This window comes from Fundulus heteroclitus, chromosome 10 (assembly GCF_011125445.2).
Source record: "Fundulus heteroclitus isolate FHET01 chromosome 10, MU-UCD_Fhet_4.1, whole genome shotgun sequence".
NCBI classification, from domain to species: Eukaryota; Metazoa; Chordata; class Actinopteri; order Cyprinodontiformes; family Fundulidae; genus Fundulus; species Fundulus heteroclitus.
Window position 1 is genome coordinate 9,201,827 of NC_046370.1, and position 13,520 is coordinate 9,215,346.

At 36.1% G+C, this 13,520-nt stretch overlaps 1 protein-coding gene across 1 annotated transcript; it reads right to left on the reverse strand.

Moving 5' to 3' along the window:
- Positions 1 to 56: 56 nt before the first annotated feature.
- On the reverse strand, positions 57 to 13,091 carry LOC105928203 (5-hydroxytryptamine receptor 3A). Its single transcript, XM_012865350.3, has 10 exons — positions 12,945 to 13,091; positions 12,072 to 12,238; positions 10,233 to 10,277; positions 8,618 to 8,727; positions 6,805 to 6,974; positions 4,782 to 4,942; positions 4,058 to 4,268; positions 2,774 to 2,950; positions 978 to 1,051; positions 57 to 734 (listed from the first exon to the last, which is right to left on the reverse strand). The coding sequence occupies exons 1-10, from the start codon at positions 12,982 to 12,984 to the stop codon at positions 498 to 500; spliced, it is 1,392 nt and encodes a 463-aa protein (XP_012720804.2). The 5' UTR covers positions 12,985 to 13,091; the 3' UTR covers positions 57 to 497.
- Positions 13,092 to 13,520: the final 429 nt, after the last annotated feature.

Below are 13,520 nucleotides of genomic sequence, written 5' to 3' on the forward strand. Positions count from 1 at the left end.
TAGGATTCTTTTTTTTATTTTTTTTTAAATACAAGAGAATGTCATTACAGTTTTATTAGTTCATTTATTTCAGCTGAAACTCAGTTTTATATATAGTCATCACACATATGATTTAATACATTTTTTCTGTTCAGGATTTTTGGTTTACATTCAGTAAGAACCTAAAATTATTTTATCTCAAACTAAATTTAGGAATCAAAAGTATATCCATGCACTGTACTCTTTATTCACTCAATACTTGGTCAGTACATTATGTACACGAATCGGGACATCCAACCATTGTACTGCTGAGGTAAGGCCAGGGTGCTTTAATAGTGACCCTCGGCTTGAAGTGGTCTACAATTTCTTTGTAGAGAGTGTGATGAAACGCAACACAATACCAGAAGGTGACATTTCTCTGAACCATCACTACCTTAGGAAGCGAAATGGTACTACTGTAGGTAGGCGACCTATCAAGTATGCCTACTAGATGGGCTAGCTGCCAAAACAGGGAAGTCTTATTCATCTGCAGCAGTCCAGGTGGAAAACATAAAGCTCAAGAACAAGCTGGAAGCTATTACGTAGAGTATAAAGTATGTTTTGTTGATGACTTTAATCTTTCTGCTCCAAAAACCAGGCTTCCTTTCTTCCCTGATGTTGTTCACTAGCAAAGACAGCATCCTTCTCAAGTCCTTTAGTTCATCCGAGAGCTTTTCAGACTCCTGCAGCTCCCCCGTCAGTCGGCTCCTGCGGCCCTAAAAAAAAAAGGTAGTAACAGGGGTTAAAAACTAAGACAAGAACAACAAATATATATGTGACATTCATGTCATGTTATATACTAAACTCAAAGTTTTAATATGTATCAGTTCATTTTAGGAGTTTTTTCTTTTTATAATAAACCTTACGGGAGACGTATCAAAACTAAATCAGATTTATCAGTGTGGATAGACACAGCCTTGTTGCTCAAGCGGTCTTTTTGGTGGGGCTATAATACCAACCTGCACCGATTCAGGTTGTATCTTGTCTGCTGACACACCACAGGTACACGGGCACCTAATCCATTTCTTCTCTTCTAGAGGAAACAAATGAAGCACATTAAAATATTTTGTGTATCCTAAAGTCTGCTCATTTTAGAGGGCAAAATGTATTTAGGACTTTCTTCTTTGCACATGTTGGTGGTTCAGTCCATTTGTGCTCTAATAATTTTTAATATAAAACGGTGCATAATGTTTTATTGTAGATTGTTTTTCACTTAGAAGCTTTTACCTTTTGACAATTTTCAGCACATTTTTTCAGAGGATAAAACAATCTTGATTGTGGCCAGATAAGCACATTTGTGCACAAGAATACCACAGTAACTGTTCTGAAAAATTCTGTGTCTGAGAAAAAAAAAAAAAAAAAGAAAAATTCTGTGTCCACTAACTTTTTAACAACAGATAAACATTCACATTTGTATGGTAAAGGGGTTGGGCATAGGTGGTGCTTTGCACAATGTTTTGTTTCTGAGCCCTTGAACTCAATGTTTTGTCACCTTCCCACCTCAAACTTTAATGTTCTTCATTAGGATTTTATATGATAGACAAACACAAGGTAGTGCATAATTGTTAAGAGGAAGAAAAACGGTACATGGTTTTAAATTGTTAAAAACGAATCCGAAAGACACCTTTATGCTGATATCCCTCAATAAAATCCAGTGCAATCAATTTCCACCGACAGCTGCGTCATTAGTAAATAAAAGTTAGCACACAGCTTCAGTTGCTTCAGCTAGGAAACACTGATCAGATCTGAAATCTGGGTGTAGTGATGGACTCAGACCTGAACCTTCAAAAGCATCTAAAGACAATTACAAGATTGGCCTTCTATTACCCGAAGAACATTTCCAGGATTAAAGGACTAATGTCTCAGCAGGATCTGGAAAAACAAAACCATGCATTTATTTTTAGTTGAATTAATTACTGCAACGGTGTTCTCACAGGTCTGCCATAAGAAGGCTGTTGCTTGCGTCTTCACTAAGACTAAGAAAGTAGAGCACATCACTTTGTAAGACATTCACCGGTTCTGAAGTCCTTACACTGGCTCACTGTATCTCAGAGAATAGACTTTAAAATACTTCTGTTAGTCTATAAATCCCTGAATGGCTTAGCATCTAAATACATTACAGACTTGTTATCAGTGTATCAACCCTCCAGACCATTAAGGTCTTCTGGCTCCAGCCTACTCTGCATACCTAGAACCAGAACTAAACACGGAGAAGCAGCATTTAGTTCCTATGCTCCACTTATCTGGAACAAACTTCCAGAAAACTGTAAAAGTGCTGAAAGCCTGAGTTCCTTTAAATCAAGATTAAAAACACATTTGTTTAGGATTGCCTTCGACTGTTCTAGTTAAACCGTGTTACTGAAACATCATTAGTTCAAGTTTGCAGTTCAACTTTTTTTAATGTTTGCTTTTAGTTTCTATTTTTCCACGTTTTATTTTGTTTCAACATTTTGTTTTATTTTGCTATATTTTAATCATGTAAAGCGCTTTGCATTGTCTTTGTACTGAAATGTGCTATACAAATAAATTTGCCTTGCCTTGCCGATAGAGAACAAACACAAGAATCCACTCAAAGCAATATCCAAGTGAATCAATTCATGAAGCTAAATCAAAAGGGACAAAACTCAAACCAAGGCGACAAAAGGAAACCAATGTTTATAAAAATTGCATTTCAGAGCTGTTTTCCTTTGCAACTAAATTTCCTATATTTGCTATTTTTGTGTTTTATCTAACACTTTCTTTTGAGTTTTCTCACCTTCCTCGCAGCTTTGGTAGTTAGTGTCTCGATTTTCTACACAGTCCTCTCCCAAATGTTGTCCTCTGTCCATCTGACTGTCCTGGGATTCAGCATCTATCTCCATTAGATACATCATCAAAATTGTTTCCAGGAGGCTCAAGAACATTAGAGCAAAAATCCCAATGCAGTAGACCGCTGAGGAGAGGTTGTAGTAAAGATAACAAATTAATTTAAAAAAAAAACATATATTTGTGTTTTGCTGCTGAAACAAGTTATTGAAAAACATTAAATACTGTAAAAAATATTTTCTTTTGTAACAAGTCTTCACAACAACTGTTGTAATAAAGTGAGAATTGGTATGAATTGTAAAATCTCTCTTTTTTTTTTACCCATGTCTTGATTCCCATTTTTATTGGGAGAATTTATTTGGTTTGTACATGTTTGTGTAAAAGTGCAAAACCATGAATGGGTTACCTCCTTATCACGTTGCTAAATGAGTTTGAACTTAGATGTGTTTGCAGCTGGAACACAATAGCCAAAATACTGTTGAAGTCAGAGGATTACACAGTCTGCACTGGTCTTAATATCATATTTGTTGTTGAACTTTAAATAATTAATTTAATTTGGTTGATTTCTTGACACAACTTTGAAGCATAGTTCATAAATGTTCAGCTGGGTTTAGATTGGAGCTCTGGGAAGGCATAAGAGAGAGTTTGATGTTAGCCTACTGTTTTTCTAATGTGGTTTTGGAACACCCGCCTCTAAGTTTCAACCATCTAGCTGTTGGTTTGAGGCAAAGCTGAGGAATTTGGACGTAGTCCTTCTGTATTATTCTCCATTATTCAACCAAAATGCACCAGTATCACTGGCAGGCAAACAACCCCACAGCATGACTCTGCCAACACTATGCCTAACAGCGAGTACAATGTTCTTTGAAAGCCTCACCAAATTAAATTATTGCCACTGATAGCCTGATATGTCATCTGAGCAATTGGGATGTTCATGTGGGCGGCAGCAAATTTCTGAGTTTGAGCCAGTATGTATAATTGTGACTGTGGATTGGGCAAAAAAAAAAAATCCTATATTTTTTTTAAAGTTGTATGACCAATTCTTGTTTTATTTTAGATTATCAATCCACCCTGGAAAGAAAACAAACAAACACATGATGATAATTAAATGCAAAGTTCATGTTAATCTTCCCAGAACTATATATTTTACATTCTGAAAATCTCAGAATAAATGAGCCTAAAAGAAACATCCCAAGATTTTTCCAAAGTTCACGGCAGGATTTGATCCATTTACCAATCAGTGGGATCCTGTCTGATGACGAAGGCAGAATGTCATTAAGAATGAGCTGCATCACAGTGACAGCAAGCAGCACAGTGACTTTAAAGCTGAGCTTCTCACCACCCCTGTCTGAGATTAGGAACGAGAACAAGTCCAGGCACAAGAAGAAGAGAAGCGGCAGAAGGAAGTTGACGATGTAGAGTATAGACCTCCTTTTCATAGAGATCTGTAAGACATGTTTGCACACAGCAGAAATAACAATATCAGGAAACAAAAAAATAAGATACACTCCACTAGTCTGCCTTTGCAATGCAGGTAACAAAAAATTAAGAACCAAGATTTTTCATGTCAATGATCTTCTCTAGTTGTATATATTTTCATATATTTAAGACAGATTTAAGCAAGTGAAAGAAGAATCTAGAAAAAAGTTAAAGATAACTGAGATGGAAAGAGAACAGAAAAGTGTCCAGAAATGGTGTAGACAACAAAGACTGTTTTAGGAAAATAAAATAAAATAATTTCATTATGACAAAAAAATTGTCATAATGTTGTCATCTGCAGTTTAATATTTAGTTCTGGTTTCCACACTACTGTAAGTAGTAACACATTTCAACAACTGTATCATACGTTTCATTGCGCCAAAACATACTCATTCAATCTGGCATACTGTTTCTAAACTGCTGTAAATGGGTCTAGATTTACACTGTAATTAAATTATGAGAAGTCAGCTGTTACTTACAGTATAAATGACTGTATCTTGCTTGTATCCAAATGGTGTAACAGTTTCGTTGGTAACTGTCATGTTAATAAACAACCACTCATACTGCGTCCTCATCAACTGACGTGACCAATCAGTCGTCACTGAGGAGTTGTAGGAATGTAATAGCTGTATTTCCTTGACTGAAATTGGAGAGAGAAAAAAACTTTGAACTGGGGAAATGTACATGAGATATAACAACAGCTTTACATTAACATTATTTTGTGTGTACAATTCAAATTGTAGCCAGATATTTTTCAAATACTGACATTAATTTGAGACTAACCTTTTCGACATTTTTTATAGAAGTTTCATATATTTCCTTGGTTAATAATCAGGCGGAATTACCTCTGTGCAAACTGTACAGGTTTGTAGGTGTCCTTACTAGACTAATGCTTTCCTTTTTTTAGATCGAGTTTAGTGCTACACTCAGAAACATTGACTTTTCTGGTCTTAAGTCACATTACAACTAATTTGCTGGAGGGCTTAGCATCGTCCATTTGGAAGATCCATTTGTGCCAAATCCTTAACTTCCTAATATTACTTTAATATTTCCACATAGGACTCATTGTGTTGCATATTTTGTCAAGTACACTAATCCCATCTGCAGCAAAACGACCACATAACATGATGCTGATTATCCAGTAATTCCCAGATGGGATGTTGTTCTTAGGCTTGCAAGCCTCATCATGTTTCTTCTAATGTAACAATGGTGATAATAGCCAAACATTCACTTAGTATCATGAGATACTAAGTGAACAACTCTAAAAAAAAAAATGTTTTTGCCCTTAAATTAATTTGCAACCCCACCTGGCCTTTTAGGGTGCCTTTGGAGTACTGGCATGTTCCTCTTATCAAACAATAAATAAATCTTTCCGTATTCTTGAAGTAAGCAAATATAATTTTTTGGTAATCCTCACTGAGCCAAAAGAGGAAATGTTTAATCTAATGTATTGTTAGTAGGTGGGAAAATGTTTTTTGTCCTACACAGTGTAGGCAAAAATCAATGCCTGTATTCACAAAGACTCTCAGTGAGCTCCCATCTTAGCCTAAAAATATTTACCTTAGTTCTTAGCTTAAGAATGATTCAGATCACTCCTGAGAACGACTCAGTACAGAGAAGACACAAATGTTTATATTTGTGAGGAGGTGTGGTTACCCCGATGCTAGGTGTGATGCGTTTTTTAAGAGCTGTGAGTGGTTGATAGGGAATTTGTGACATGATGATGAAACAGGGTGTATAAGGTGTATTCAAAATGTTTGAATACACCTTATTTACATTGTCGTCATTATTTTAATTTGCTTATTTTATGTTTACTCACCATACTGGTCATTTTACTACTTTATCTATTTGATATTAATGTGCGCTTACCTGTCAGCAATTTATAGTGATCGCCTGCTTGCTCTGACCCTTTACAGGAAGTGCAGATCAATGCATCTTTTTCTCAGCGGGTCTCGGTGCTTTTACGCACCATGGACAGTTTGAAGTGCTCCGTGCAGCAATCAAATGCCAAGAGATGGCACAAACACACTTCTCAATTACCATTTAGACACTTTTTATTCATGATCATTTAATATTTTTTCTATTTTGTATCCTCAATAAAATTATATTACTAGAGCTGCACCTATATATACGTATATATACGCACCTTTAGGCTTGCTAAAAGTCCTCCTCGCTACTCCTAAAGTTTTTTTTTTTTTTTTTTTTTTTTTTACTTTAGGAGGTTTCTTAAGGCATTGGGTACTTTGTGAATAACATTATCTCACTGACGTAAAATTCTTGGAAAAATCTTAAATTCAGGAAATTCTAAGATTTTTCCTAAAATGACGTCACGAAGAGCTACTTTGAGCCTTAGGATTCTTTGTGAATATAGGCACTGGTTTTAACTACTCATTGTAAAGGCTCACTTTGGTAAAGAATTGGCACTATAGCACTGGTGAAACATAAACTTAATGAAAAATGGGTTATTGAAAAATACTAGAACACAGCAGAAAACTGACTTACCGGAGTGAACTACTGATTTAATTGAGAGATTGCAGTTCTGAACATCAAACGGGAACTTGTAAACCTGCATCATACATGTGCTGACCATCACCTGATCATTCTGAATTTGGACTCTACCATTGCTCCTGATGGTGAGGTAAGGACTTGGAGGGGCTTTATCCTTTTCTGTCCTAAATAAACCAACAAAAAAAATCATTAATTGCTCTGGAGAAGGAAACAAAACTCTGAACGTGGCAAAACGATCTATCACTTTGTTAGCCAGTATCAGAAGATGGACACTGTAACTTACATTTCTAACTTTTAGCTAAAGGGCTCTTTTCATTTGGCAGTGTATTAATATGAACCTGTGGGAGTAAAAGTGTCTATGCCTACTGGTCAAGTCTTTCCTTTTTTAATTGACACCCTTATTTTGTAATTACGCTTCAGCATTTTGTCCCTGTAAGAAATGTTTTAAATGTAATCGTTTTATTTACATTAAGTTACAGGCATTTGGTCTGTTTCAAGAGCTGGCTTGCAGGAATGTTCTGGTGTTTTAACTTCAGACAGGGAGAACAAATGGTCCTCCCAGATAAGGAATGTCTTGCCTTATCCAGCTGTGCATCTTGCAGGTGACTGATTGCTAACCCCAATAAACCTGCACCCCTCTTTCTATACCGACCCACATGTAACCTCCTGACCCTTCTTTGAAGTCTGATAATAAATGTATATATAGATATAGATTTTTTTTTCTAAATCTCTCAACATTGGTAATCATTCCGGTCCATTCCTAGTGTTGACCAAGGTCTTGCTCATGATCAGAATGTGAGACAGAAACGTCCATTGTAAAAATGGAAAGGCAGTTATTTTCAGCAGCAAAACTATAACCGATTATTCAGACAGCAAAAGCAATGTAAAACCTTTTATGTAATTACTACAATAAATGTAACTCTAACAAACTTTAAAGTGCCCTCCACTTTCCCTCCAGATTACTTCACTCCATGGTCTAAAACAGTGATTCTCAATACCAGTCTTTGAGGTCCTGGACCTTTTAGATGTGTCCCTGATTCAACACACCTGAATTAAATGGATGAATTACCTCCTCAGTATGCAGTCATGCTCTCAAGAGTCCTGTCAATGACCTGATTATTCGCCTCAGGTGTGCTGAAGCAGAGTAACAAATAAAAGCTGCAGGATTGGAAACTAGACCTCTTTCATGTTTATGAGTTACAAACAGGCAGAACGATCTTATGAATTCCTCCACGTCATCACGAACAGACCCTCTTTTGTTACAAAATGTAAAGTCCCATAAAAGTTATCTTTACAAACCCATTTTCTGCTGTGACACCAAAAGAACAGAAAGGTTTGGATTGTTTGTGATGTATTTTTCATCTGCACTCACCAGACTATGACGCTTGGGCTGTGAACATCTATTCAAATATAGATTCAGTTACAAACATGGTCACCACCAGAGTCACTTAGCAGGCTTCAATTATATCAGCAGTCTGCCAGCCACCAGGCTCACCCCAGGGGATTCTTTACTTTGTCTGCCTCGCTGCCACTTTCAAGACTCATTAAGGGGGCATGATCAGTTTTAGTTGTCGCCGTTTCATTTGCAGGCAGATTTTATTTTCCACCCTATGCATTTGCATCTCCTCTGTTCATGTTTTCATGGGCTCTTGAATTTATTTGTTTTTTTGTTACCAGCTTCACCCTCAGGAATTAGTTTCTATTTCAAATTAATTCAAATTGCAGGTGCAAAAGTAATAATTCAAGATGTTGCTGCTTAGTATTTAATTTTTATAGTTAAATAGAGAAAGTGTATACATATACTTACATTTCCTCAATTGTAAGATCTGGTTTCCACAGGATGTCTGTAGGAACAGTAACACTTTCGATGCCACAAAAATTTCTGGGATCCCAGGAAATGTAATCGTTCTGCCACTTCTATTCAAAAAGTAAAGAATATGCTCACAAATTGTAATATAACACAATTGCTGCATTTTGTCTTTAATTTTAACCTCAACTTCAGCTTTTGTCATTAATTTTTACTTTAATTCTTAGCTCCAGTCTTTTATCTTTTGCAAATGTGTTTCATATTGATCGCCTTTAACTTCTATAAGTTGCTTCTTATCCTTCTGTCATGTCTATTGTCTGTATTGTTTGTGTGATTATGTGATGGCTGCTGTTATTATGGCTATTACTTCCTGCAAATGAATTGCCCTTCGGGGACCTAATAAAATAAAGTCTAAAGTCTAAACTAAGGTAAGTAAAAGAGGATTTACGTACCAAAGTTTAAATTTGTTACTGAAGGGGTTAATTAATATCATGATAATATGGGTTTATTTTTGTTATTTATTTTCTTTGTCTTCTCATGGGCTAAGTTGTTTATGCTGTGCTGCAGACTCACCTGTTTCTCGTCATAAAAAGACCAACAAGTCTCCTGCAGCACCCGCATGTCCAGCATGGTTTTGATAATTATGGCCTCATTTTGTGTTGTTCCTTTTGATATTCTAGTTCTTACCGCAAGTTTCCATACCCCTTAGACATAACATAATGACCAGTGACAGAAGTAAGAAAAAATTTGAATTGTAAAAATTTGGGAGAATATAGCAGGACCCTGAATTGTGATTGTTAGATAACTGGGTCAGAGAATATTCAAAAATTCAGGATTTGTGGGGTGTTTCTGGGTTTCTGTGGAATGAAATGCGGTGAACAAGCAACAGGGCCAAATAGGGCCATGGCTCCCTGATCCCCTTATGTAGCAACGCTTGGTCTGATTCAACATAAGAGCTACTGTGACTGAAATTGCTGAAGAAGTTAAAGGTAATTACATTGCAGTTTTATTTTTGTGTATGAAGCTACCAAGTGGCAGCAGTTAGGGTGGGAACAATACTTCCTCATGACTGTGGCATCAGCAGGATCATTTGATCCACCATATTGCCAAAAAGCTTCAGGAGGGATTTAAGGAGCACAAGGATGAGTTTGAAGGGCTGGCATGGCCTTCAACTATGCCAGATCTTAATCCATTCCTGCATTGGCTAGGAGGTTCCGTATAAACAAGTCTTATCCATGAAGAATTCACTTTAAATCTAGCTGCCGGATACCACAGCACATTTTCAGGGGTCTAACAGAGTCCATGCTTTAATGGGGGACTGACACACTGTTAGGCAGGCTGCCACAATCTTATACTTTTATCTGAATATGCCATAATTGCTTTCTGATAAGTTAATTCTCTTTTCCTTTAGAACTTAATTTTAAACAAGCATGTTATTCATATTACTTATGTAGTGTGTAACTCTGTCTATGATTTTTTTGCCACTGTCATGCCTGAATTTCCCCACTTCTACCGTTATTGTCCCACAATAGAGAAATCTGGTCTGCTGGTTTGATTGTTTAAAAAAAAAAAACATATAAAAAGAGTAATATTAGTGAAACTTAATAATACTCACCATAAGAATCCATACATATGGTACAAACGTCTGGTCAATCTCTCTCTGTAAACAAACACAAATCTGTGAAGGCCAAGATACATCACCTAAGTCAGCACAGTGATTTCGTATTCTGTCAAAACGTATGTACTGCATTGGAATTTGATGTGGACACAGCTTGGGTTGTCCATTCCAAATTAGCAAACGGATGCAGCAGTGTAGCTCAACAGAAAATTAACCCAAGCAGGAGAAAACTATCTTTTTTACATGATCTGTTGCTGACAAACTGTTAGCTTTACTGGTGTGAAAAAGGAGGACACATAAACAGCGTGTTCACTTGTTTTTCTAGTTTATCAACAAGCAACCATGTAGTAGTACATGTAGCTTCTATTGGAAGTTAGAAAAGTCATAGTTTGAAACTGCCACTGCAATTGTAACCCTATGACGTGTAGGATGTTTTACAATTCTTTTATTCTTTTTTGCCTTCTGGTAACTGTTTCTAGGCTGCACCAAGAAGGTCCTAGGTTTGAACCCTGGATTGGGATCTTTCTGCATGAAGTTTGCATGCTCTCCCTGTGCATGTGTGTGCTCTCTCCGGGTACTTGGGCTTCCTCCAACAGTCCAAACAACATAACTGTTTGGTTTTAGTGTGTAAGTGCATTGTTGTACGTCTCTGTGTTGCCCTGTGACGGATTGGTGACCTGTCCAGGGTGTATCCCACCTCTCGCCCAATGACGGCTGGAGATACGCACCAGCCCCCCAGCAACCCTGCACAGATAATCTGGTTTAGATAATGGATGGTACCTGTTTCTGCAGACAATTACTGTTTTGATTGTTTGTAGTAGTTTTAGGGTTATTTGCCAATACTTATTTTGTTTTGTTTTACAAAAGTTCACAAATATATAAGTAGGAGACTTAATAAATGCAAACTGCATATAAATCCATACATAATGAGTCTGGTTTACTGAAATACTGAACATGAAATACGGAACGATGATCATTCACTCATGTATATTTTACAAAAGCAAAAAACTTCTATGGCTCAACTGAAAGATGTTTTGGCTTTAAGAATATTTTACTCTTCACACAACTGTAAGATGTTAAATAATCAGACATTTTTCGGGGTTCCTTCTCAACACCTTTAGATTATGATATATTTTTGACTCACATAGTGTTATGATTTTTAGTTTTACTCTTCTTATCTGAAGAGAGAATTCATTAAGCAGTGATTTATCCTCCCTTTTTGTCACAGTTTTGTACCTGCTATTTGTTTTGTTTCTGCACTGAAGCAGACTCCAACAAATAACTGCAGACACAAAGCCAATTTCAGCAGATGGGAGCCACAAGGAAATAAGATGCAGACGTTATCAGAGACACAGGAAAAAAAATTCACTTTGGTATTATTACATCTTTTTTTTTAAGAAATAGCTCCAGGCTAGGATTTGGAGTTCTGTCAGATGAATAATCTAAAACATATTTACAAAAGTATTATGCACTCATTATTGGTAGGAAAGATCAATTTTACCTTGTTTTTCTTTTTTTTATAAAAACAAGCAAGGGATGCTTTCCTGTCTTTTGCGTCTTATCTGCCTGGTGGTATTTTTTTGTATCTGCGTGAGGCCCATAGTTGTAATCTTTGGAAATACAAGGCTGTTTGCTCGGCTGTTGTTTATGTTAATATAGGTGGGCTTTCCTTTGAATGCATGCATAATACCTTATTGATTGTGAGGGAAGCAATGCTTGCTCATGTGGTCTTAGAAATTGAAAGAAGCAAATGCACCTTTGAACATATTTAGCACACAGAAATACCTTTTGTTAATTTACCTGCATATTCTCAAACAAAAAGCTTTAGCAACTTACCACATCTAAAATAGCGTAGAGCAACACTTCCAGATCCACCTTTGTGGGTTTTTTGAAGTCTTTTACAGGTCGGGTCAAGGAAAAAAGCTCATTGCCTTTGCTCAAGTTCAGGTAGTTTAAAACATCCCGATAACTACACACTACTTCAGAGGAATCCACATCTACAACTTACAACATAAAGAAACAAGAAAGCAGATGCAGACAGAATGGTAGAAATATCCTTTCTTCCATAAATTACAGTAATCATTTTCCCTTTTGCTTCTGAGTTTGAATTTTATGAATTATCAATGAGTCTCTCCCAATCAATACATAGAGAACAGAAATTTTAATGATAAAATGTCCAGTGTTTGTGATTACACATAGATGTTGGTGGGCACTTATGGTTAACCACAACAATGCTTTTTACAGTCCACAGAGTCTGAAGAGACCCTCCGATTCTGATGTAACTTGCATAAATAAAGTACATATAGCTGTGGTTAAAAAAAGTACATAATTAGTACACCCTCTGTCAGTACAAAATGTTATTCAATATTGGATTCTGTCTTTATGAGGTTTGGAAATTACAGTTTGAACAGTTTTCAGTTGTGTGAAACAAACCATAGTGATTCAAATGTTTTTGGATTTTTTTGTAAAAATCTAAATGCCCTTCTCCAAAAAACAAAATAAACCATATAAATACATTAAATAACTTGAATCTAAAGCATTTGTGCTTATAATATAATGTTGCAACAACAAAAAAGAACACAGTGGTCCGAAGATCAGATTCTACCATAACACATCCCTGAAATATGTACAGCATATTGCTCTATTAATCCACTTTGTCATTTAATAATAATGATAATAATAATAATAATAATAATAATAATAAATTACCTATGATGAAGAGGGGCAAAAGGATGTCTCTCAGCAACATTTCTTTTGAAATCCAGGCACCAGGATGGGTGAACAGCAAGTGTTCAAATATCAGCAGTGCAGAAATCTTAGTCAAGGGGTGGGCACACTGAAAGCCTCATCAAATTTCATGATTTGATGGTTTCCTTTGTCCATTCATCCACTGAAACATCTAAAACTTGCTCTAATATCTGGCACATTCCTTTAAATAAATTCAGACCAACTAAAGTTTTTTTTATCAAACATAGTTGTTTTTACAACAAACATAAGGAATTATAAATTACTAAGTTTTATAGAGTGGAGACAAAAAGTAAAAACACCTTTGAACTCTTAATACTTCGGTATACCAAGTCATTTTGGAAGATTTTCTGTTCCCATCTTTATGGAAGATGTTTGGAGTAATGTGACTGTGCAACAGTACACAAAGTAAAGCCAATGAAGAAGTTGATGAGCATTTTGGGTGAGGAAGAACAAAAATAGCCTCCACAAAATGTTTACCTCAACCTGATACCTTAATGACATGATACCTTCCAAAAGTTGATTCTCTGGTACGACAAT

Bases quoted from the DNA above. Each gene is read 5' to 3' on its own strand.
- LOC105928203 (XM_012865350.3), bottom strand. From the start codon at position 12,984: ATGTTGCTGAGAGACATCCTTTTGCCCCTCTTCATCATAG. The intron at 12,239-12,944 runs GTAATTTATTAT...TTATGTTGTAAG, and splicing joins TTTGCCCCTCTTCATCATAG to TTGTAGATGTGGATTCCTCT. The intron at 4,943-6,804 runs GTAAGTCAGTTT...CTCCAATTTCAG, and splicing joins TAAATCAGTAGTTCACTCCG to TCAAGGAAATACAGCTATTA.